The sequence below is a fragment of the Capricornis sumatraensis genome, chromosome 10 (genome assembly GCF_032405125.1).
Source record: "Capricornis sumatraensis isolate serow.1 chromosome 10, serow.2, whole genome shotgun sequence".
In the NCBI taxonomy this organism is placed as follows: Eukaryota; Metazoa; Chordata; class Mammalia; order Artiodactyla; family Bovidae; genus Capricornis; species Capricornis sumatraensis.
This window is the reverse complement of record NC_091078.1, coordinates 51,815,082-51,836,632: the sequence shown is the minus strand read 5'-3', so window position 1 is coordinate 51,836,632 and position 21,551 is coordinate 51,815,082. Positions and strand designations below refer to the sequence as shown.

General features: G+C 53.7%; 1 protein-coding gene across 2 annotated transcripts in view; it reads left to right on the top strand.

The window, feature by feature from the left end:
* The window catches only part of OSBPL10 (oxysterol binding protein like 10), a 320,496-nt gene that overhangs the window by 279,628 nt on the left and 19,317 nt on the right, over positions 1-21,551 (top strand). For both annotated transcript variants that reach the window (XM_068982153.1, XM_068982152.1), the window contains 2 exons: positions 4,727-4,876; positions 17,639-18,116. In XM_068982153.1, the coding sequence (XP_068838254.1) occupies positions 4,727-4,876; positions 17,639-18,116 (628 nt within the window). The remainder of the gene's footprint in view (positions 1-4,726; positions 4,877-17,638; positions 18,117-21,551) is intronic.

Below are 21,551 nucleotides of genomic sequence, written 5' to 3'. Positions count from 1 at the left end.
CAGATTCTTACCCACTGGACCACTAGGGAAGTCCCACACATCCCCATTTTGAGACCCACACAAAAAAGTGGTCTCACCTTCTGCAGGCGAATCGAGTTCCAGTTTGGGTAGAATTGGAGGAGGGGTGGTTCTCTAATATGTTCACTGACAAAGTGATGAATGAAACCAGCTTTTTTTAAAAAAAGAAACAACTATTTATTCAAGGTTTGGTAGGAGAATCTTTTGCAGGTTCTCAGAAGCTGGGAGAAACAGGAATATTACTGGATCCTTGTTTAAGCTCAGGGCACAGTTTGCTAAGGATCTGCACCAGTGAGAGGATGTGTGTCAGACTCCCCGCGGCCTTTCTTCCCTTGATGGGGACTTCAGGGCCCCCAGGAGTTCTGGCCACCAGTCACCCTGGAGTGAGTCAGCTCCTGGGGCCTGGCACCAGCCTGCTTTCTCTTTGCTGGAGCCAGTGTCCCTGGTGGTATCATGAGACACGGGAAATGTGACATTGATTGGAGTGGGACAAGCTGGAGAGGCTTGTGTGCACGGTAATGCTTGTTTGCTGTGGCAGGATCTTGCGAAAGGCTTCTTGGCTCCTTGGAGATCAGGGACCGGCTGGGCTTGGTCTTCAAGGAAGGCAGACGGCAGGAGATGTGTGGTCTGGGTGGCCTCTTAAGCATCTCCCTGCGAGCAGCCATGGATGGGAGGGGCAGAGAGTTCCCCACGCGCTGGCCTGCAGGCAGATGGGAAAATCACAGTTTCGGTAAAGAGAAGCCTTCTTCACTTCGCAAAGCTGACTTGAGCTATTGATTTGCTTACCTCACACTCAGTACTTTGCGAGAGCAACTCATTGCAGGCAGAACAGCTGCAGTCCGAATGGAGCTCCCTCTCTTTGTGAATTTGTGTTTCGGAGAACAGTTGAGGAGCGATGTTGTGTTCCTTTCGGGTGTCTAGCAGTGATGCGGTTGTACACCTACAGGTATCTGTTCTTCTTCAGGGTCTTTTCCCATGGCGCTCCCTTTCTTGCTGAGATCTGCAGGGACCTTGAAAGCCAGGCCTGCCTCCTCCAGTGCAGGCTGATAACTGATTTGCTTTCTTTTTTAAAAAGTTGTTTAAATGTACTTGGTCGTGCCAGGTCTTAAGTTGTGTGAGGTCTTTACTTGCAGCAAGCGGGCTCTCAGTTGCAGGGTGTGGGCTGAACCTGGGCCCCCTGCATGGGGCTAGCAGAGAAGAGCCACTGGGCCACCAGGAAAGTCCCACGATTGCTTTCGATTGTGCTTTCTCCTCCTGACACAGGATGCCCAGGTGTTGCCCTCTCCTGCCCCCTGCCCCGGTGGTGGGGGGGATGTCTGCTAGCGCTTCCCGCCCGTCAGATCGCTGCAGAGGAGCCAGCAGCTGCGTCACCAAGGCACGGGCCTTGCCGGTGGCTCAGAGGTGAAAGAATCTGCCTGCCAGGGCAGGAGGTGCGGGTTCAATCCCTGGGTTGGGAAGATCCCCTGGAGAAGGGAATGGCTACCCACTCCAGTATCCTTGCCCAGAGAGGAGTCTGGCAGGCTGTACAGTCTGTGGGGTTGCAAAGAGTCAGACAGGACTGAGAGACTAACGCTTTTCACCTTCGCATTGAAGGGTGGGTGTCTGAGCTTTCTGGCTTTGGTGGCACCTGATTGGAGATGCAAACTCACAGAGCACAGAGGCAGCCGCCCTTTAAAATTCACCTAAAGTGCCAAGGAGAGGAGCGGGGAGAGTGAGGAGGACAGGTGTGTGGGAGGGTGGCCCTGCCTTAGCCCGTCAGGTGCAGAAGTGCAGCGGCCTTGATCGCCACCGGCGCTGCAGCGGAGGAGCTGAAGCTGGAGGAGAGACAGGGCCGCTGGCCGCTAGGCTCCGGTCCCCCTGCCCCTGGTTTCCCAGCACGGCCCCAGACTTCGCTCAGGTCCGTCCGCTGGATCACGATGGGGGGACAGCAGCCCTCAGTTGTTTCAGTATATCCAGCAAAGCACCTTTCTGGTGATGTCACGTAAGACATGTGGCTTGAGTCTGGGGAACCAGGCAGACGATGGAAACACAATTCTTGGCTGGAGGACAGCCCTATGGACTTGGGAATCGTTTGAGAAATATGTCTAAGGAAAATGTCTATCTCAGTTGAAGTCTTCCTCTTACTTTTAAATGGCATATTTATGTATGTTTTTGGCTGCGTCATCGAGGTCTTTGTGGCACACGCCCTCTCCAGTCGTGCCCTGGGCTTCAGCAGTTGTGGCACACGGGCTGATTTGCTCCACGGCATGTGAGATCTTAGTTCCCCCACCAGGGATCAAACCTGTGACTCACTGTGTTGCAAGGTGGGTTCATAACTGCTGGACCATCAGGGAAGTCCCTCAATTGAAATTTTAAAAACTGCTACCCCGGTGGGAAAAACACCTTATTTCCTCTGGAGCACTGGGGGGAACGGCCAGCATGTGTGTGTGAAGCCGAATGATTATCGACACCGTGACAGCTACGTAACTTTTGAGTATCGGAAATAGATGCGATGCTTCTGTCTCCTGAGGTTGAAAATCGTTAGTTTCTGTGTGGATATTTGGACAAGTCTGTACCCTTTTATATGAAAACGTTCAAGCTCCTGTGCTTCTGTATTTAAGTTCATTGTGTCTGACCTGTCAACAGTAATTAGAAACAATTATGACATGTTTTGTGTGGAGTGCTTTTGCTGATAGAGAAACAAGTACTTTGAGAACATAAATGAGGAATGGTGAATACAATGGTGATTTCTTTCAAGAGAAGAGTTCTTTGGTACTTAGGTATCAGAAAATTTTGCTGTCAGCATCCCCCCTGGCACATTTGATTAACTTGCCTGCTTTCTGTGTAATTTGGAAAATGGGAATCAAGCAACTGAATGAATAAAACTCGCATCAAGGAAAGCACAGGGTCTGTTGGTGGATTGAAGCTTAGCATTGTTGTACCATTTCAGACTTTTTCTTTATGTTTTTATTTTTGTTTCCCTGCCTAAATGAATGCCAACAACTGAGCTGTTTTTGGTCATATTTGCCATCTTGATATTAACTAATGGGAGTAGAAATAATTTCAGAGTAAATGTTCACATAAATAAGGGTAATGTCAATTTCAGAGGTGTCTGGCGTTTGCTGATAAACAGAAATTTGCATTACTTACAGTGTAAATTTACATTAGCTGTAGCGGGTTGTACAAGTTAACAGGAGAACATCATTTGGGAATAGTGGAGGTGAATGGATTCATGCCGGCATGTTACAGTTATTAATAGCTTCTTGGAGGGCAGGAACCTTTTTGTCAGGGGAGGTGCTTAGGTCAGAATGTTCACTTACGGATGAGCGAGGAGATGAGCGAGTTTCTGCAGCGCTTGCAGGCGGGGCCTGCACCCGAAAGATCGTCTTCGCCCCGCGGCCGGGAGCACCGGCTGGTGGAGTTCTTCCTGGGCGAGCCTGGCTCTCTGCCTTTTGCCAGAGAACATGGGTGCACACCAGCTGGTGGGGAAGTTCTTCCTGGGCGAGCCTGGGTCTCTGCCTTCTGCCAGAGAACATGGGTGCACACCGGCTGTTGGGGAAGTTCTTCCTGGGTGAGCCTGGGCTCTCTGCCTTTTGCCAGAGAACATGGGTGCGCGCCGGCTGGTGGGGAGGTTCTTCCTGCGCGAGCCTGGCTCTCTGCCTTCTGCCAGAGAACATGGGTGCGCGCTGGTTGGTGGGGAGGTTCTTCCTGGGCAAGCCTGGCTGTCTGCCTTCTGCCAGAGAACATGGGTGCGCACCGGCTGGTGGGGAGGTTCTTCCTGGGCGAGCCTGGGCTCTCTGCCTTCTGCCAGAGAACATGGGTGCACACCAGCTGGTGGGGAAGTTCTTCCTGGGCGAGCCTGGGTCTCTGCCTTTTGCCAGAGAACATGGGTGCGCGCCGGCTGGTGGGGAGGTTCTTCCTGCGCGAGCCTGGCTCTCTGCCTTCTGCCAGAGAACATGGGTGCGCGCTGGTTGGTGGGGAGGTTCTTCCTGGGCAAGCCTGGCTGTCTGCCTTCTGCCAGAGAACATGGGTGCGCACCGGCTGGTGGGGAGGTTCTTCCTGGGCGAGCCTGGGCTCTCTGCCTTCTGCCAGAGAACATGGGTGCACACCGGCTGTTGGGGAAGTTCTTCCTGGGTGAGCCTGGGCTCTCTGCCTTTTGCCAGAGAACATGGGTGCGCGCCGGCTGGTGGGGAGGTTCTTCCTGGGCGAGCCTGGCTCTCTGCCTTCTGCCAGAGAACATGGGTGCGCGCCGGCTGGTGGGGAGGTTCTTCCTGGGCGAGCCTGGCTGTCTGCCTTCTGCCAGAGAACATGGGTGCGCGCCGGCTGGTGGGGAGGTTCTTCCTGGGCGAGCCTGGGCTCTCTGCCTTCTGCCAGAGAACATGGGTGTGCGCCGGCTGGTGGGGAGGTTCTTCCTGGGCGAGCCTGGGCTCTCTGCCTTCTGCCAGAGAACATGGGTGCGCGCCGGCTGGTGGGGAGGTTCTTCCTGGGCGAGCCTGGCTCTCTGCCTTCTGCCAGAGAACATGGGTGCACGCCGGCTGGTGGGGAGGTTCTTCCTGGGCGAGCCTGGCTCTCTGCCTTCTGCCAGAGAACATGGGTGCGCGCCGGCTGGTGGGGAGGTTCTTCCTGGGCGAGCCTGGCTCTCTGCCTTCTGCCAGAGAACATGCGTGCGGTGCGGTGCTTCTCCCTTCTCGGGACCAGCTGGTGATTTTTATTGATGATCTTGTTTTAGCCAAATTCAGGCCCTGAATTGGTTTTGTCCGAAGATGAGAAAAGCGACACTGAAGATCAGGAAGAGACGGAGCTGGGCGTCATGGAGGACCAGCGCAGTGTGATCCTTCACCTCATTTCTCAGCTCAAACTTGGGATGGATCTGACCAAGGTAGGAGGGCGCGTCCCCAGGGACTTGTGGCCGGTCATCTGGGCGCTGGGTTTCCCTCTTAGGCTTCCCTGTCAAGCATGGATGCCCCAGGGACGATTGGAAAGGCTTTTTTTTGGTTTGACTCTGTCACACAACATGTGGGATCTTAGTTCCCTGATCAGGGATTGAACCTGGCGCTTAACCACTGGATCACCCGGAAAGTCCCTGGAAAGGATATTTCACGCGGACACCCATGCCAAGGGTGAGAGCCTGGCATTTGCCTCTCTGGAGGAGCTGAGGTGCTCCCAGGGCGGGGAGAGCACATATGATGATGAGGACGATTCCGGATGGGATTTGTCTCCCACTGTGTCCTCGAGAGGATGGAAGGTGACCTGGAGACGGAAAACAGGAGGAAGCAGGCGGTGGGGGTAGGAGCGAGCCTGCCTCCTGGCAGCTCCTCCCAGGCACCTGGCTACCTGCTGCTGCCGCCTGTTGCTGGCCTTCACCCTGCTGGTGACCAGACCTCAGTGCCCACGTGGAGAGCTGTGTGCCTGCTGGTTGGTGGACATGCAGAAACTCCTGCTGGTGTGCACTCATCCTGGGAAACTGTGTTGAGAGGACTCAGCATCCTCACAGTGATGTCCAGGAGATGGCCCATATGGAGCCTCCCCCACTCTGGGCAGTGTCTTTGTTCTGGAGGTGAGGGGAAAGGCCACCGTGCTTGCCGTGGAGGGGTGAGGGCGGGCATCAGTGGCCTTGTGGGCCGTATGAGGTGCCTGGACTTGACTGCCCGACCTACCTTGGGTTCCCTTGCCTTGTCCTGATTCTGATGCTGGAAGTTCAGCCTCTGTGCACCAGTGCCGAAAGGAATCTCAGAGATAAGAGTTTTGGGTGATGTAGAGAAGAATAGCTTTATTGCTTTGTCAGGCAAAGGGGGTACATAGCAGTTTAATGTCCTCAAGTCTGTGTGGCCCAACCCAGGAGGATCTGGCGGGGAGCTGCGGAGCAGCAGTTCAAGGGCGGAGCTGCTGCTGAGGCTCAGGGTGCGCAGGGCCTGTTCTCCTTTAGTCTGGCCCGGGTGATCTCCTCTCGAACGGGGTTATTCCACCTCCCATTTGTCTACCCATCTTGTGTATACTGTTGTTTATCACCTTATGTATAATATTTGCATCTGCTAATCCCAAACTGCAAGGACAACCCGGATTAGGACTTGAACCCAAGGTCTTTTAATTGCGATCACACAGCTGGTCTCAGGGTTTAATGAAGCGCAGGTTCTTGATGTCTTACCCCAGAACGAATTCAGTGAGAGACAAAGTGATAGGTAAGAAGTGGATTCGTTTAGAGAGAAGTACACTCTGCTGACAGAGTGTGGGCCCTCTCGGAAGGTGAGAGAGGCCCCCAAATACGCATCTTTAGTTTTTATAGGCTAATGAGCAGGAGGATCACTGCAACTGTTTTGAGGGAGGGGCGGGAATTCCCAGGCCTTGGGCTGCTCCCCGCTGTTGGATGTCTGATGGGCAGCCTCAGCTCCCCTGGCCTGGTGGGTGTGTCGTGTCATTGGCTGTGTTGCGCTGAGCCTATACTAAGGCGCGAGGTCTGGCGGAAGTCGACTTGCTCTAGCCAGTTGTGGGCGCGTCCTGTGGCTGTATCATTCTTTTAAAGGTCCTGCCCCTCCCCTTCCCTTTTGTTTCAGACCTCACCCTCTGGCCCTTCCCCATCCTCTCCTTACCTTGGCAACCACACTTCTGTTCTCTGTGTCTCTGATTCTGGTTTTGTTTTGTGGATGGGCTCATTTGTGCAGTAATTTAGATTCTGCCTGTCTGTGGATTCTGCCTGTCTGTGATATCACATGGTATTTGTCTTTGTCTGACTTACTTCACTAAGTGTGGTCATCTCTATGCCCATCCATGTTGCTGCAAATGGCATTGTTCTTTCTTTGTTAATGGCTGAGTAATATTCCATTTTATATATGTACCTCGTTTCTTTATCCACTCATCTGTTGATGGACATTTCGGCTGCTTCCACCTCTTGGCTGCTGTGAATAGTGCCACAGTGAACACTGGGCTGCGTGTATCTGGGTATATGCCCAGTACTGGGATTCCTGGATCATATGGTAGTTCTATTTTTAGTTAGTTTTTTTTTTTTTTTTAAGGAATCTCCATTTTGTTTTTCACAGTGGCTACATCAAATTATATTCCCACCAGCAGTGTATGAGGGTTCCCTTTTCTCCACACCCTCTCCAGCATCTACTGTTTGCAGATCAAGTCTTTCCCGTTGTCTCCCCGCCTCTTCTCAGCTCTTGACTATTCAGTGACGCTTGTGCTAACCTGGCAGTGGATGAACCTGGCCTGAATGGCACTTGGTCCAGGGAGCGGGCACCCTGGAGGGGGAAGATTCCTCCACTCAAGAATGAAGCTCTGGCCTCTCCATAAAATAAGAGCATGGCTCTGTCTCTGCAGAGATGGCCAGGGCTGCCACGTTCGCGGGTCAGCTGCCTCACCAGGCCTTTAGGGCTGGCCATTCACAGGTCAGCTGCCTCACCAGGCCTTTAGGGCTGGCCATTCACAGGTCAGCTGCCTCACCAGGCCTTTAGGGCTGGTCATTCACAGGTCAGCAGCCTCACCAGGCCTTCAGGGATGCAGTTTCCTGGACATGTGACTGGTGGGGTCGTACAGTACCCCATGCTCAGAAGCACCCCAGGCTGGGTTACCACTCTGCTGTTGCCGACTTGAAATTCATTTTGGACAGGAGGACTTGCATCGTCACTTTTCACTGGGCCCTTTCACTGGTCCTGCTTCGAAAAGCACCCTTGCCTGCCCTCCTTTCTTGGTTGCGGTTCCAGAGGCCTATGTTGCTGGTGAACTCCTCCACTGGATAATCTGCTGCACGTCCACAAACTGTGGGTAACCCAGGAAGGAAAATACAGGAAGAGAAGGGGCTGTAGAAGATGCAGGTCACAGAAGGTCACTTTGACAAAGGGACATGTAGGTGGAGCCTGAAGAACAAGTGGACAGGAGTGGGAGGAGCGAGAGGAAGGGTGTTCTGGCGGAGGGAACAGCATGGGCAAAGTCAGAGCGTACAGTGGTGGGGTGTGCGAGGAGTGTGTCCCAGTGGGGCCCGGAGGAGCCTCAGGTCTGGAGGGGTCAGATCTGCAGAGCCCTGTGGTCCGCTGAAGGATGGTGGACTTGATCCTGAGGGCTGTAGGAAACCTCTGGAGCGCTTGGAGCAGCGGGGAAAGGTGTTCAGAGCCACTGCCCTGCCAAATCATGGGCTCCAGGGAGGCGGGCCCCAGGGTGCAAGGTTGAGCTTGGTTTATGGTGATTTTTCCCTTGTTTCCAGGGCTGTGAAAGGCAGCCTTTACTGATGCATGTGCTCTCTCATCTGGTATGTGTATACTGGGCTCCACACCTGCCATGCTGGGAGTGCCACCATTCAGAATCCACACCCTCGTGGAGCCTGTGTGGTGGTGGAAGGAGACAGACAAGAAACAAGAGAGCGAAAAGGATGCAGGGATTAGAAACGCAGTGCAGAGTCACGGAGCATGGCGGGCCCGGGTTGGGGTGACGGGGGGAGGGCCGGCCTCCTCGATCAGCTGCTCCGAGCAGGGTTCCCCAGGTGTCGCTGGAGTGCAGACCCCAGATGGAGATGCAGAAGTCAGGCGGGGACCTCGCAGTGGGAGGGCATTCAGGCCAGAGGGGACGGTGAGTGGACAGGGCCCAGGGTGGATCTTGCTTGGCGTTTGAGGATGACTGCTATGCCAGGATGAGAGTGACTTGTGTGGGCTGGCAGGAAATTAAGTTGGCAGGATGGCAGGGGCTGGATCAGAGCACCTAGCAGACATTGTGAGGACTTGGGTGTTATTCTGGGTGCTGTGGGTGCTGCTGGAGAGTTTTGAGTGGAGGCGTGCAGGGCCTTCCTCGTATTGTTTTAGTATTTCTTTTTGTGTTTGGCGTCTTGGCTCTTGGTGGCGGCACACAGGATCTTCGTTGCCCCTTGTGGGATCTTCTGTCGCAGTAGGTGGACTCTGGTTGGGGCACGCAGGCTCCAGAGCGCACAGGCTTTAGGAGTTTCCATATATGGCTTAGTTGCTCTGTAACATGTGGGATCTTAGTTCCCCAACCGGGGATCAGCCCACATCCCTTGCATTGCAAGGCGGATTCTTAACCCCTGGACCACCAGGGAATTCCCTTCCTTATATTTGTAAAGGTTTATTTTGACTCTTGTGTGGAAAGTGGACTGAGAAAAGGCGAGCGGGGTGCAGGCAGCAAGGTCATGGTGGAAACGGAGGAGGTCAGTCAGTGGTAAGGGTGGTGGCAGATTCTAGGTGTACATAGAAGCGGTGCTAGCGGGCTGTGACCGTCCTGTTTGCATGTAGATCGGATGTAGGATATGAGCTAAAGAGGAATAAAGAATGACTCTAACCCAAGCCACTGGGATAATAAAAATTAGAACTGCTGTTTGCTTCAAAGATCTCTTACTGAGGAATTGATCACCCTAAACAAAATGACTGAAAGTGACCCTTTTCCTTCTTCACAGTCATGCAGTCTAGGCTGGGCTCAGCTGAGCAGTTGTCCTGTTGGTCTTGCCTGTGGTCACTGCCTGTGTGCCTGTCTTCAGCTGTTGGGCTGACTGTGGGCTGGACTTGGTTGGAACAGCTGGGTCTTTCTCTCACCATGATGTTCTAGGACCTTCTCTCTCCATGAATCCTTCCTTCGTGGTCTGTCCAGCTCGGTAGCTAGCTCAAAACTCCCAGGAGGGCAAAAGTGAACACTGATAATCCTTAGGCCCCAAACTGACACCATGTCAGTTCTACTCTATTGATGAATGTATGACAAGGGGACTGTGCAGGAGTGTGACCTCCAGGGGCTCAGGTTCGCTGAGGGCCACAGTGGAGCTGACCACCACCCCCGCTTAGCACGGGAAAGAAGGTATAGAATGGGGAGGTCAGGGGGATACCCCGGGGATCAGGTTCAGCCTTGAGTCTCTTGGGTCTGAGAGATCCATTCACTCCTAAAAGGGAGTGAATAGAGGCATAGGAGGAAATTCCAGAGAATCTCCAATATGTAGAGTCTGGAGAGATGCTGCTGCTGCTAAGACGCTTCAGTCGTATCCGACTCTGTGCGACCCCATAGACGGCAGCCCAGCAGGCTCCCCCGTCCCTGGGATTCTCCAGGCAAGAACACTGGAGTGGGTTGCCATTTCCTTCTCCAATGCATGAAAGTGAAAAGTGAAAGTGAAGTCGCTCAGTCATGTCCGACTCTGCGACCCCATGGAGTGCAGCCTACCAGGCTTCTCCGTCCATGGGATTTTCCAGGCAAGAGTACTGGAGTGGGGTGCCATTGCCTTCTCCAGGAGAGATGGAGAGTCAGTGGAGAGAGAGGACAGGAAGCAGAGGAGCATGATAGCATGAGGTCACACAGTGTTTCAAAGAGAAGGGAGTCTGCACTGCATGGCATTCCAGCTGGGTGGAGAAAAAGCATGCTTGCAGAGGGACCATTACCTTTGTTTTGGTCAAGGTATGACTGGGTGGCTTCAAGGGAGGATGGGGAGAAAAAGTAGAGACAGGCAGTAAAGTTTCAAGGAGTTTTGATGCCAAGGGGAGCAGAAAATTGGAAGGAAAGTCTGAAATTGACAAGCGTAGTTTCTGAAGATGTTTGAATGCTGCTGGGAACAGTCGGGAGAGAGGGTGGTGATGCCTGTGGGAACTTGAGAGAGGAGGGGCTGGGATCCCATGAAGGGGCAGAGGGCTTGCCCATAGCCAGTACCATTCATCGTTGGAGCAGGAGGCAGGCAGTGGAGTAGAAGTGTGCAGACCCCAGGGACTTGCAGGAGAGCCCTGTGTTCATGCCCGTGGCTCTGAGCCTGGATGCCTCCCAACTGAGTCACCTTGCCTCCGAGTGTCTCCGTTTCCTTCCCTTTAAATTCGGGATAATTGTGGTCAGAACTAGTGCAAGGCAAAGAGTGTATTGAACTCTCCTTGGGTACCCCATGCATATCCCGTCCATCAAGGATGCTAGCCAAGATTCTGTACATTGAGAGAGAAACTCTCTGAGATCATTGTAAAGTTTCTCTGATTCTTTTTTTTAAATTTCTTAAAATTTATTTTTTATTCTCATTTCTTTGTCTTAATTTTCTCTGATTCTTGAAGAATTGTTTAAATTGTTCCATTATTGCTGTTTGTAAAACCAAGAGGTTTAGTTTGTGGCTGTGGTTCGTGGACCCCCTGGATAGAGAGTCGCATCAGGACAGACACCTGCATGACTGCACGGAAACTGTCTCATGGCTTGCATTCATGTTCACAGATGGATAACCTCCCAGCAGACCGTTTCGTTGTCTTCATGACCTCCTCAAATGGCTGCTTGATGTTATACAGTGGACATCCTAAACGCGCAGCTTTTTCTTTGATCATATTATTTTATTAGGCCACATTTCCAGGCGCAGTCACAACATGCACAGATTAACAGCACTGCTGTGCTTACGCTCCTTTTTCTCCAGGGGAGGTTTGCCCAGGTCCTCACGGCTGCTGTGGCCAAGAGGTGAACCTTGACCCACAGCCTCTGACCCTCTTACGAGCCAAGGTCTTGAACCCTGAGGCTACGTGGGACCTGATTCCAACAAATGCACCTCTTTATATGTAGTAAATATCTTCTCAGAAAAAGTAAAATTTTTCTTTCATCCCAAAACAGTTTTAATGAATGCCTTTTGTGATGTCCCAAGCCCCATGAAATAGGCATGAAGGGAGCTGGCCCTTTAAGGGAACTCAGGGGAGCATCCTCTCGGCCGAGTAGAGAGCCCTGGGCAGTGCAGACCCTTTCCTGCTTGCTTTGTAAGGCTGGGCTTGTGTGTGCGTCCTCTGGCTGCCTTAAAGGATTGCATAGATGGATTGCATAGATCCATCTCGGGGGCTGATCTTGGTCTCCTGTCCTTGCTGTTTGCTCCGGGTGGATTTGCCAGTCTTAATGGCAGAGTATCACGTAGATGGCTCTCCCCGTTACCAAGTTAATGGGTGTTCCTTTGGAGAGGTGGCTCCCGCTCAGCCCTTCCTTAGAGGAGGCTCACTGTGCTCCCCTTTGTGGGGAAGGGACGGGCCATCACTCTTTTCGGGGACCCTTTGACTTTCTCAGTGGGCAGTCAATTGTTTCCAGGTTCTAGGAGCCCAACCCAAAGGGTAGTTCGTTACCTCTAGACTGCTGTAACTTTAGCTGTAATTAATTTTTCTCTGATTCCCAAGTGCAGACCTTTTTTCCTTTTCCCCAAAGTAGTTCATGGTCTTAATTATGTTGATGGCGGCAAAGGCAGCCCTGACGATGGCTGGACAGACCTGCAGCAGTGCCTCCAGCGCTTTGGTGCCATCGTCTGAGCAGCTGGGCCATCGCTCACCTCTCTGCTGGAGACAGACGACCCAATTAGTCCTCTCCACTTCTTGGCTCTCGTGCCTACAGTGTCCACCACCCAAGACACAGATGATTAAGTGACTGATTTGCAAAGGAATGTCAGGAAGGGACCATAGGCGAGAGAGGATCTACTCTAGAGGGAAGGGTGGCGTCTTTGCCCAGGATGGTCACGGTGCTGGGTTGAAGGACTTGGGTTGGATATGCTGCACAAACGCCAGCAAGAGATAAACGGGGAGACAGTCGCCCTTTCTCCTCCCTCTCTCCGGGAATTCTACTTTCCCCAGAGCTGACAGCGCCGCAGCGTCACATGCCTAGTGGGTGGGACCTGCGGTTGGCTGTGAGACCGCATTCCCTGCGTCTTTGATTTCAGGAGCGTTGTCTGGGACAACTACTAAATTCCCAGGTGTTGCATCCCTCGTAGAGCCTTTTTTCCTTTTCCTTTCAACTCTCTGTTTTGCACATTTTCCCGTCTACGGCCGAGCTGCAGGAAGAGAACAACGAACTTGCACATACATTCTTCACCTTTTCTGGCCAGTTGTTAACATGTTGCCATTTTGCATTTTTCTCTCTTCTTCCTCCTCTCCCGCTTCTCTCTGTCCCTCACAAGAACACATGCGTGTATGTACGTGTTAGTTTCATGATGAGCCGTTTCAGAGCAGGTCGCAGACTCCTCCCTGATGTCCCTGAGTGCGTGGAGCTGGGCAGATCATCAGTTACCTGACGGGGACGTTCTCCTGCAAGACTCATTTGTCGCCCTGGGAAAGTTTCACATCCATGCTGTTCTGGTTCTCACACGCCTGTTTCAGGAAGGGGAACCCCTTCCAGCGCCCGTGGGTGGGCTCTTGTCTACCACTCGGAAATGAACCGTCCGAGGAGACACACATGCTGACGAAGCGAGAGACTTCACTGGGAAGGGGCGCCAGGCGGAGAGCAGCGGGGTGTGGGCCCCCAGGAGAACTGCCCTGCCAGGCGGCCCTGCAGCCTTGGGTTTTGTGGTGATGGGATCATTTTCCAGCCTGTCTCTGGTGGTGCGTGCATTGTTCAGCCAAGATGGTTGCCAGCGAGAAGGAGGTGGGAGGTGGACGGACACATGGTGTCTCCTTTTGACCTTTCCTAAACTCTTCCGGTTGGTGGTGGCTTAGTTCCTTACCAGCACTTCCTGTCATAAAATAACTCACACAGATGGTTACTGTGGTGCCTAGCCAGAGTCTGCGGTTTCAGTTAGCGTGCTTCCCCTAACACACCCGCAGTAAAATTTCCCCCAGTTGTTCCAATAAGGCTCTGTTTAGCATTGATCAAAGCAAGAGCGCCCTAGAGATGCTACAATGGGGGTGTCTGATGGTTACAGTCAAGGAGCCTGTGGGCGGGTTCACCTGGAAGCGGGAGCTGTGAGGAAAGATCTCCTAGAGGAGGTTACCCTTGAGCTGTTTCTCAAGACAAGGCAGGAGGGGAGGGCAGGCAAGAGAGACAGGCCTGAACGTGTGTGTGTGCATGTATGTGCAAGCACATTTGTGAGGGCAAGGCTGGAGGCAGAAAATGAGGGCTAGTGTGAGACTGGAGAAGGGGAGGGACACCCTGGCCTTTGCCTCTTGCAGAGAGTTTAGAAAGACGAGTCCAGCTGTGGCGTGGAGAAGTAGTGGTGGGCGTGACAGCTGGAAAGGAGGGTGGATTAGGGAGCGCCAGCTGTGCTTTTCCAGAGACGGGCGCCGGAAGTGTCTGTCCCTAGTCACCACCAGCGCCCTCCCGTCTGCATACTAACGCCAGGTTTGGTTCTGTTCTTCCGGCCAAGCTGGGTCTCTGTTGAGGTGTGTGGGCTCCTCTAGCTGTGGCTCCTGGGTTCAGTTGCTCCGCAGAAGGTGGGATCTTAGTTCCTAGACCAGGGGTTGAACCCAGGTCCCCTGCATTGGAAAGCAGATGCTCAAACCCTGGACCACCAGGGAAATCCCCCGTCTGCATATTAATGACAGTTTGGGGCTGGTGGATTGCCTTGTCGTCCTGGAAAGAGTAAAATGGGCTGGAAGGTGGGGCTCTCATCCCACCCTTTCCCCTGGGCTGCTTCCTGACCCCCTTGCCGTAATCAGGGACAGGAGAGGGGGTGGCCCGGCCATCCATTCTGATGTCCAGGGAACGCTCACCTCATTTGTCACTGAGGGAAAGAAGATGCTCTCATTGGCCAGAAGCAGAGAATCGTGGTGTCGGGGTGATGGACCCAACTTGGGGAGCAGTTGGGGGCCCTGAGGTTCCCTCCACACACCTTCCCTGCCTCCTCCCCTGTCTGTCCCTCGCCTGTGAGAGCAGAGGGCTGACCACAGTATCCCAAAGAGGCTTTCGGGCTTCAATGATCCGCAGCTTGGGATTCTGAGTGGCGTTCTTTTCTCCATTTGTTTCATTAAAAAAAAATTGTTTACGTATGTGTTTATTTGGCTGTACCTGGTCTCAATTGTGGCACAGAGGGTCTTTAGTTGTGCCTGTGGGATTAAGCCCTTTGCATTGGGAGTGTAGAGTCTTAGCCACTGGACCACCAGGAAAGTCCCTATTTAATTTGCCTTAATCCTCTAGCTTCTGAGTTCAGAAATGCTGACTTAGGGGAAGTGTCTTAAACTCTACCCTTTTCCCAGGAGAGCAGAAACATCCGCATGATTCTCTGCCTTCACGTTCAGTCTTGGGTCCCAGAGCTGGAATGGTTGATGGAGACCCCTCGTCCCATGGGTGGGAGGAGGAGCCAGGCCGTGGGACCCCCTTCATGTGGAGCTCCGTCCGTTGGGCTGGAGGCCTCAGTGTGGCTCAGCGCCCAGCCCCCCACCCCCCAGCAGAGGACCGCTTGCCTGGGAGGGAGAACAGGGTGGTGTGGTGTGGGAGGGTCTGGAGATGGGGACCCTGGAAGCTTCTTTTCTTTTTGAAAATATGTGTGTGTCTAGCTGTGCCGGGTCTTAGCTGCAGCACTCAGAATCTTTAGTTGTGCATATGGGATCTAGTTCCCTGACCAGGGATCCCCCCAAGCCGCCTGCATTGGGAGTGCAGAGTCTTAACCACTGGACCACCAGGGAAGTCCCTTTCTTTACTTTTTAAATTAAGTTGACTTTACTGGCCGGAAGGAGGGGGAGTTCCAAGGCTGCTTAAATCCACAGCTCCCAACCTGCACAGCCTGTGTGGGAGGCATTCCTGGGGGGACCTCATGTGGGGGAGGACATGAGAGGCATAGCTGGGTCCCCCCAGAGCATGGGGAGGGGGGCTGAACTTGACCTCCTCCCACCCAGAGCCGTAGGAGGCGAGATCAGTGGGGTCTGAAGGCCACTCTGAGCCAGAATGCGTTTTTCCTGGTCAGCTGGAGTCCTCTGGCACCGAGGTGCTCAAATCTGTCAGGCTGTGGCTCAAAAGAAAATTAGAAGATCTCCGTTAGTTTGTATGGTCATAGTTTAGATGTTTCTTCTTGCAGTTTATTAGAAAAAGAAAGCAGAAAGATACTCACAAGAAATGCAAAGACACTTCTGTCGCCAAGAGAGACGTGTTGAACATGGGGTCCTTCTGTGGCCCGTGGCCCTTTTCACGCGTTCATTCTGCGTCTGGCTCCTTTGGACTCGTCACAGCTGCATTGTCCTCTGACGTCGTTTTCAAGTGAAAGACGGAAAAGCATTAAGAAGGATACCGGCCTCTCCTTCCCGGTGGGCTGGCCTTTCCCTAGCTTATTCTGAGAACTCTTCGCTGTTCTCGAGGCTGGCTGTCTCATGTCCGCCAGTCTGTCTCGTGTCCACCTCGCCTGTCTGTCTCGTGTCTGCCTGTCTCGTGTCCGCCTCGCCTGTCTCTCTCGTGTCTGCCTCGCCAGTCTGTCTTGTGTCTGCCTCGCCAGTCTGTCTCGTATCTGCCTCGCCTGTCTGTCTCGTGTCCGCCTGTCTGTCTCGTATTTGCCTCACCTATCTGTCTCGTATCCGCCTCGCCTCTCTGTCTCATGTCTGCCTGTCTCGTGTCCGCCTGTCTCAAGGCTGGCTGTCTCGTGTCCGCCTGTCTGTCTCTCTTGTGTCCGCCTGTCTCTCAGGATACCTCGCTTCCACCGTGTCTCCATCTTTCGAGAGGAACGGTCCCAGTGAGGGCCGAGCTGGGGACCCACTCACAGGGCTGTGTGTGATATTCCCGGTCGGCGATGCTTTCGAGTGGCCTGGTGCCGCAGATGTGACAGAAAGACAGACGCAGTCGCACAGGGAGGAGCAGAAGCCAGCCGTGCGACCTTGGCCAGCCCCTCCCCTCACCCGGGCAGTTCAAGGGTCAGGACTGGTCTTCTGGCTTCGAAACCCAGTGAGCCTAGCGAGAGGAGCCGAGTGAGAGGGCCTTCCGGGTCAGCACAGGCTTGTCTTGCAGCCGAGCGGGCGCGGTTACTGGCCCACAGCCGCCTGTAGTGAGCTCGCTGAGGGGTGCTAGCGGGCCGGCATGGTGAGGGGCTACCTGTGTCCCAGAAAGCCCCTCACCTGCTTTAGGTGGCCTAATCCCTGGGTTCTGGGCACTTGGGTGTGTGGCACACGAGGGACCACTCAGATCCATGCTGGACCAACAAGGAGTGCCATAGCCCCTGGTGGACCCTCCAGGCTCCTCCCTGTCCTCAGTCATGGGCCAGTGACACAGCGAGGAGCTGACCCCTCGGCCAGGCAGTTTACCAGAAGCTTTTGCTGTCAGCCCAGTCTGTTTCTTCATAGCTCATTTCTCCTGACCCAGCCCTCGGAGCAGCCTCCAGCTGTGGCCCTCCTGTGTGTGGTAACCCTGTGAACACTGCCTGCTAGCTGGCCTTGCCTCCAGAGACATGGGCCAGGCCCCTTCTGTACTCATTTTCTGCCCCGATCCTGGTAGGGTTTCTATACTGCTCTTGCTATAGCAATTTCCAAACAGATACTCTCGTGGGTGGTGGTCTGTCTGGAGCCCCTCTGACACGGCAGCCCTGAGCCCCAGGATCCGGGTTTGTGGGGACACACCGAGTATCGCCCTTGGCAGTGCCCGATGGCAGGAAGAATACAAAAGAGCCCTTTGGAGCTGTTTTCTTCACGTCTCTCAACGGTGGAGAGCTGGGTGTGGACGGAGGGCTGCGGGTTAGCAAGGCGCCGGCAGCGGAGGGAGACACAGAGGCTGTGGTTTCAGCCCAGGTGAGCAGAATGGAAGACAGCTCAGGACAGTGTCGCCCACGAGGCTGGGCGGGCATCATGGGTGCCGCCGCATTGCCAGTTCCGCAATTCCATTTCCAGTTCCAGTTCCTCGGACGTGCTGCCGTCTGATCCGTCACGCGTGCGCACATCCAAGGAACTTGGCTTGGCACCGGCCCTGGGGACCGTGCCTGAGGGGGTGGCAGCCCCAGCTTTCGCCTGTATCTGCAGGGCTCGCTGTCTGACCTTGCCTCCTCCGGGTGCAGGTGGTGCTCCCCACGTTCATTCTGGAGAAGCGGTCCTTGCTGGAGATGTACGCGGACTTCCTGGCACACCCCGACCTGCTGCTGGCCGTCGCGGCGGGGGCCACGCCTCAGGACCGGGTCATCGGCTTCGTGGAGTATTACCTCACCGCCTTCCACGAGGGCCGCAAGGGTGCCCTGGCCAAGAAGCCCTACAACCCCATCATTGGCGAGACATTCCACTGCTCCTGGGAGGTTCCCAAGGACAAGGTCAAGGCCCGGAGGACTGCCCTCCCCGCCCCCGAGGGCCACGAACACCCGATGGCTGACGACTCTTCCAAGAACTACAAGCTGCGGTTTGTGGCCGAGCAGGTGTCTCACCACCCGCCCATCTCCTGCTTCTACTGTGAGTGCAAGGAGAAGAGACTCTGTGTCAACACTCACGTGTGGACCAAAAGCAAGTTCATGGGCATGTCCGTGGGGGTCTCGATGATCGGGGAAGGTAAGCCGTGCCGAGGGGTGGAGCTGGGCTCCGACAGAGGGACATTTGTGTACCTGATGGGTGCTTGAGGGTGTGCGTGTGGAGTCCTTTCTTTTCACTTCATCACAGAGCTGGGGGTAAGTGGACGGGTGGGGACTAGGGATGGGGCTTGCCCTTGGGGACCAGGTCCTGGCTCTTTCCCAGTGGGGCCGAGGTGATGCAGGAAGCGGGATGCAGCTCTTTGCCTGTTAGGCTGCCCACCTGGGTTCTTCACCTGCTTCTCATGTGCGGGCCACCAAACAGATCCTTTTATTTCCAGCTCTGTGTGAATATTAGAGTTGGCTTCAAATCTATGAAAACACATTTTTACTCATTCTCATCGGTGTCCTGGCTCACAAACAATGTAGTTGCTCAGTTGTGTCTGACTCTTTGTGACCCCCATGGACTGTAGCCCACCAGTCTCCTCTATCCATTAAATTCTCCAGGCAAGAATACTGGAATGGGTTGCCATTCCTTTCTAGAGAGGATCTTCCCGACCCAGGGATCGAACCCGGGTCTCCTGCATGGCAGGCAGATTGTTAACCATCTGAGCCACCAGGGACGCCCTGAGCATCATAGCATTGCCTATTCACTATCTGCTCATAAATGATTCCCAAGACAAATCTCTGGTTGCTGGGCTTGCAATTCTGAATCGAGAACCCAGTGTAATCAGACCATGCGTGGATCACACATTCCCCTCTTAGCAGATAGCTGTGAATGCAGTGTATTCATTGTTGGAGGAAAACTATAATCATCCTTGTTAAATTCAGGTGCCTATATAAGTGTTTCTTCAAATTCCTTTTAGTCATCAGTCCCTTTGAGATTCTGGCCACAGACTCTCAGAAAACAGAAAAAAATCCAACACAAAATTTGGCTTGTGGGTTCAGGGTATACATGGCTCCTCAGAAGCCCTTCCAGAATTCCAGGAGATTAGAGAACCTCCCATTGACTCAGCAGGCTTTTATTGAGCACCTAATGTATGCCAGCCATTGTTTTGGGAGCCATGAATACTTGAGGGAAGAAAATGTGTCCCCATGAAGCTCTCTTCTGCTGGGGAAATACACTGGTGGGGTGCTTTAGAAGGTGTTAAGTTCTAGAGAGAAAAATGAAGCAGGGGAGGCGGACCTGGGAATGGGGGGACAGGGTGGTGGAGCTAGAGGATGGGCTGGAGTGGCAGCTGGATAGACCCCACTAAGGAGGAGGCAACTGGGCGAAGACCCCAGGGGGTGATGAAGGACCTCAGGGGGTGATGAAGGACCCCGGGGCTGATGAAGGACCTTGGGGGTGATGAGGGACCCCGGGGGGTGATGAGGGACCCCGGGGGGTGATGCGGGATCCCGGGGGGTGATGAAGGACCTCAGGGGGTGATGAACAGGCCTTGTCAATGGCTTGCTAAGTGTGTCAGACACAGGGAAGTAGGCCCTGAGGACCAGGGGCAGAGGGGCCCCTGCTTGCTGGACTGAGATGGGAAGTCGTGTGCCTGGAGAAGGGAAGGAGAACAGGGGAGAAGATGAGGTCAGAGAGGTAACTGTGGCTGAGGAATGTGGGAGCCTGGGGGCCGTCCCCTGGGGTTTTCGCTGTCACTGATGCTAAGTGAGCTGCAAAGATGAGGGCTTTGAGAAGATTCCGTGAACTGACTTGCATTTTAGCAAGATTGTTCCAGCTGCTTGTTGCCACGAGGTCATAAGAGGAGAAAGAGGCACGAGGAGATCAGTCAGGAGATTATGCTGAGAATCCAGGCAGGAGATGGTGGTGGCTTGGGCCAGGGCAGAGATGGTTGGGGTGGTGACATGGGGTGGGAATCTGGGTGAATAAGTGGAGCGATCAGACGTGGGGTGTGAGCGGAAGGTGATGCCGAGGCTTTTTGCTTTGTTTCCGTATGCACTCAGTCACGCAGTCGTGTCCAACTCTCTGTGACCCTGCGGACTGTAGCCCACCAGGCTCCTCTGTCCATGACATTTTCCAGGCGAGAGTACTGGAGGGGGTTGCCACGCCCTCCTCCAGGGGATCTTCCTGCCCCAGGGATCGAACCCATGTCTCTTGTGTCTGTCTCCTGGGATTCTTCAACACTAGTGCCACCTAAAATACTGCATAATTGTTGATGCTCTTCCCAGCACTATACACTTCATACCCGTGACTCATTTACTTATTTTTCAGCTGGAAGTCTGTACCTCCTAATCTCCTCCCCTCTGGCAGCCACCTGTTTGTTCTCTGAATCTGTGTTTCTGCTGTGTTGTGTTTGTTCATTTTGTGTTTTTAGATTCCACCTATAAGTATATCATACAGTGTTTATCTTTCTCTGTCTGACTTATTTCACGTAGCATAATAGCCTCTAGGTCTCTCCCTTTTGTCACAAAGGGCAACATTGCATTAGCTTTTACCAACTGTTTCACTGTGGATTTATACCACAGTTTCTCAGTCTGTTTGTCTGTTGGTGGGCACTTGGGTTGCTTCCATATCTTGGTTATTGTAAATGATGCTGCTTGAATGTAGGGGTGTGTTTATCTCTTCCAATTAGTGTTTTCGTTTTCTTTGGATGAATACCCAGAAGTGTGACTGCCAGGTCGTGTGGTGGAGCTGGCCTTAGTTTGGGGAACCTCCGTGCTGTTCTCCATAGTGGCTGCGCCAAGTGACACTCCCACCACCCGTGAACGGGGCGCCCTTCCTCCACACCCCCACCGGCACTTCTCATCTCTGATCTTTCTCACGACGGCCGTTCTGACAGGCGAGGGGTGACATCTCGCTGTGGTTTTGATCTGGGTCTCCCGATGCTTTGAGGCGTGCACCGTCTGCTCCTGTGCCTGTTGGCCGTTAGGCGGCCGTGCGGACTGCTGTGTGCCTCTTCAGATCCTCCACCTCGTTGTCAGTTGTTTGGTTTTTTAACATCAAGATGTGTAGGTTCTTTGTCTGTTTGGAATGTTAACCCCTCATCAGGTGCATCTGGGGCTCAGATGTGAGCTGTGAGAGGCAGATGACACCAGGCTTTTGGCCTGAGCAGCTTAGAAGGAAGAGCCCTTCGCTGAGGTGAGGAAGACTGGAGGCAGTGCTGGTTTGGAAGAAAGAGTGTGCAGGGGTCCAGGTGGGTTATGTTAGGGTTTAAATATTCGAGGGGCGACTTGAGCAGACAGTGATTCTGCATGCTGGGGTTCTGTGGGGAGGTCCCAGCTGAGGTTAAAACTTGTCACTTAGGACCTGGAGACTCATGTCTGCTGAGTGTAGGGTCAGCCTCTGACGTTCAGGATCTGGGCTCCCCCGTTCCTTACGGGCAGCAGGGAGGGGCCGCGGCATCATTCACCTTGGACACCTGGGGCAAAGCTCTTAATGACGTGTGTTGGAAATCGTGTCACACCCTTGCTGTAGCATCTCGAGCAGAGCTGGGATTTTCTGCTCTCATTTTTCCTCTGTGCCTGAAAATTC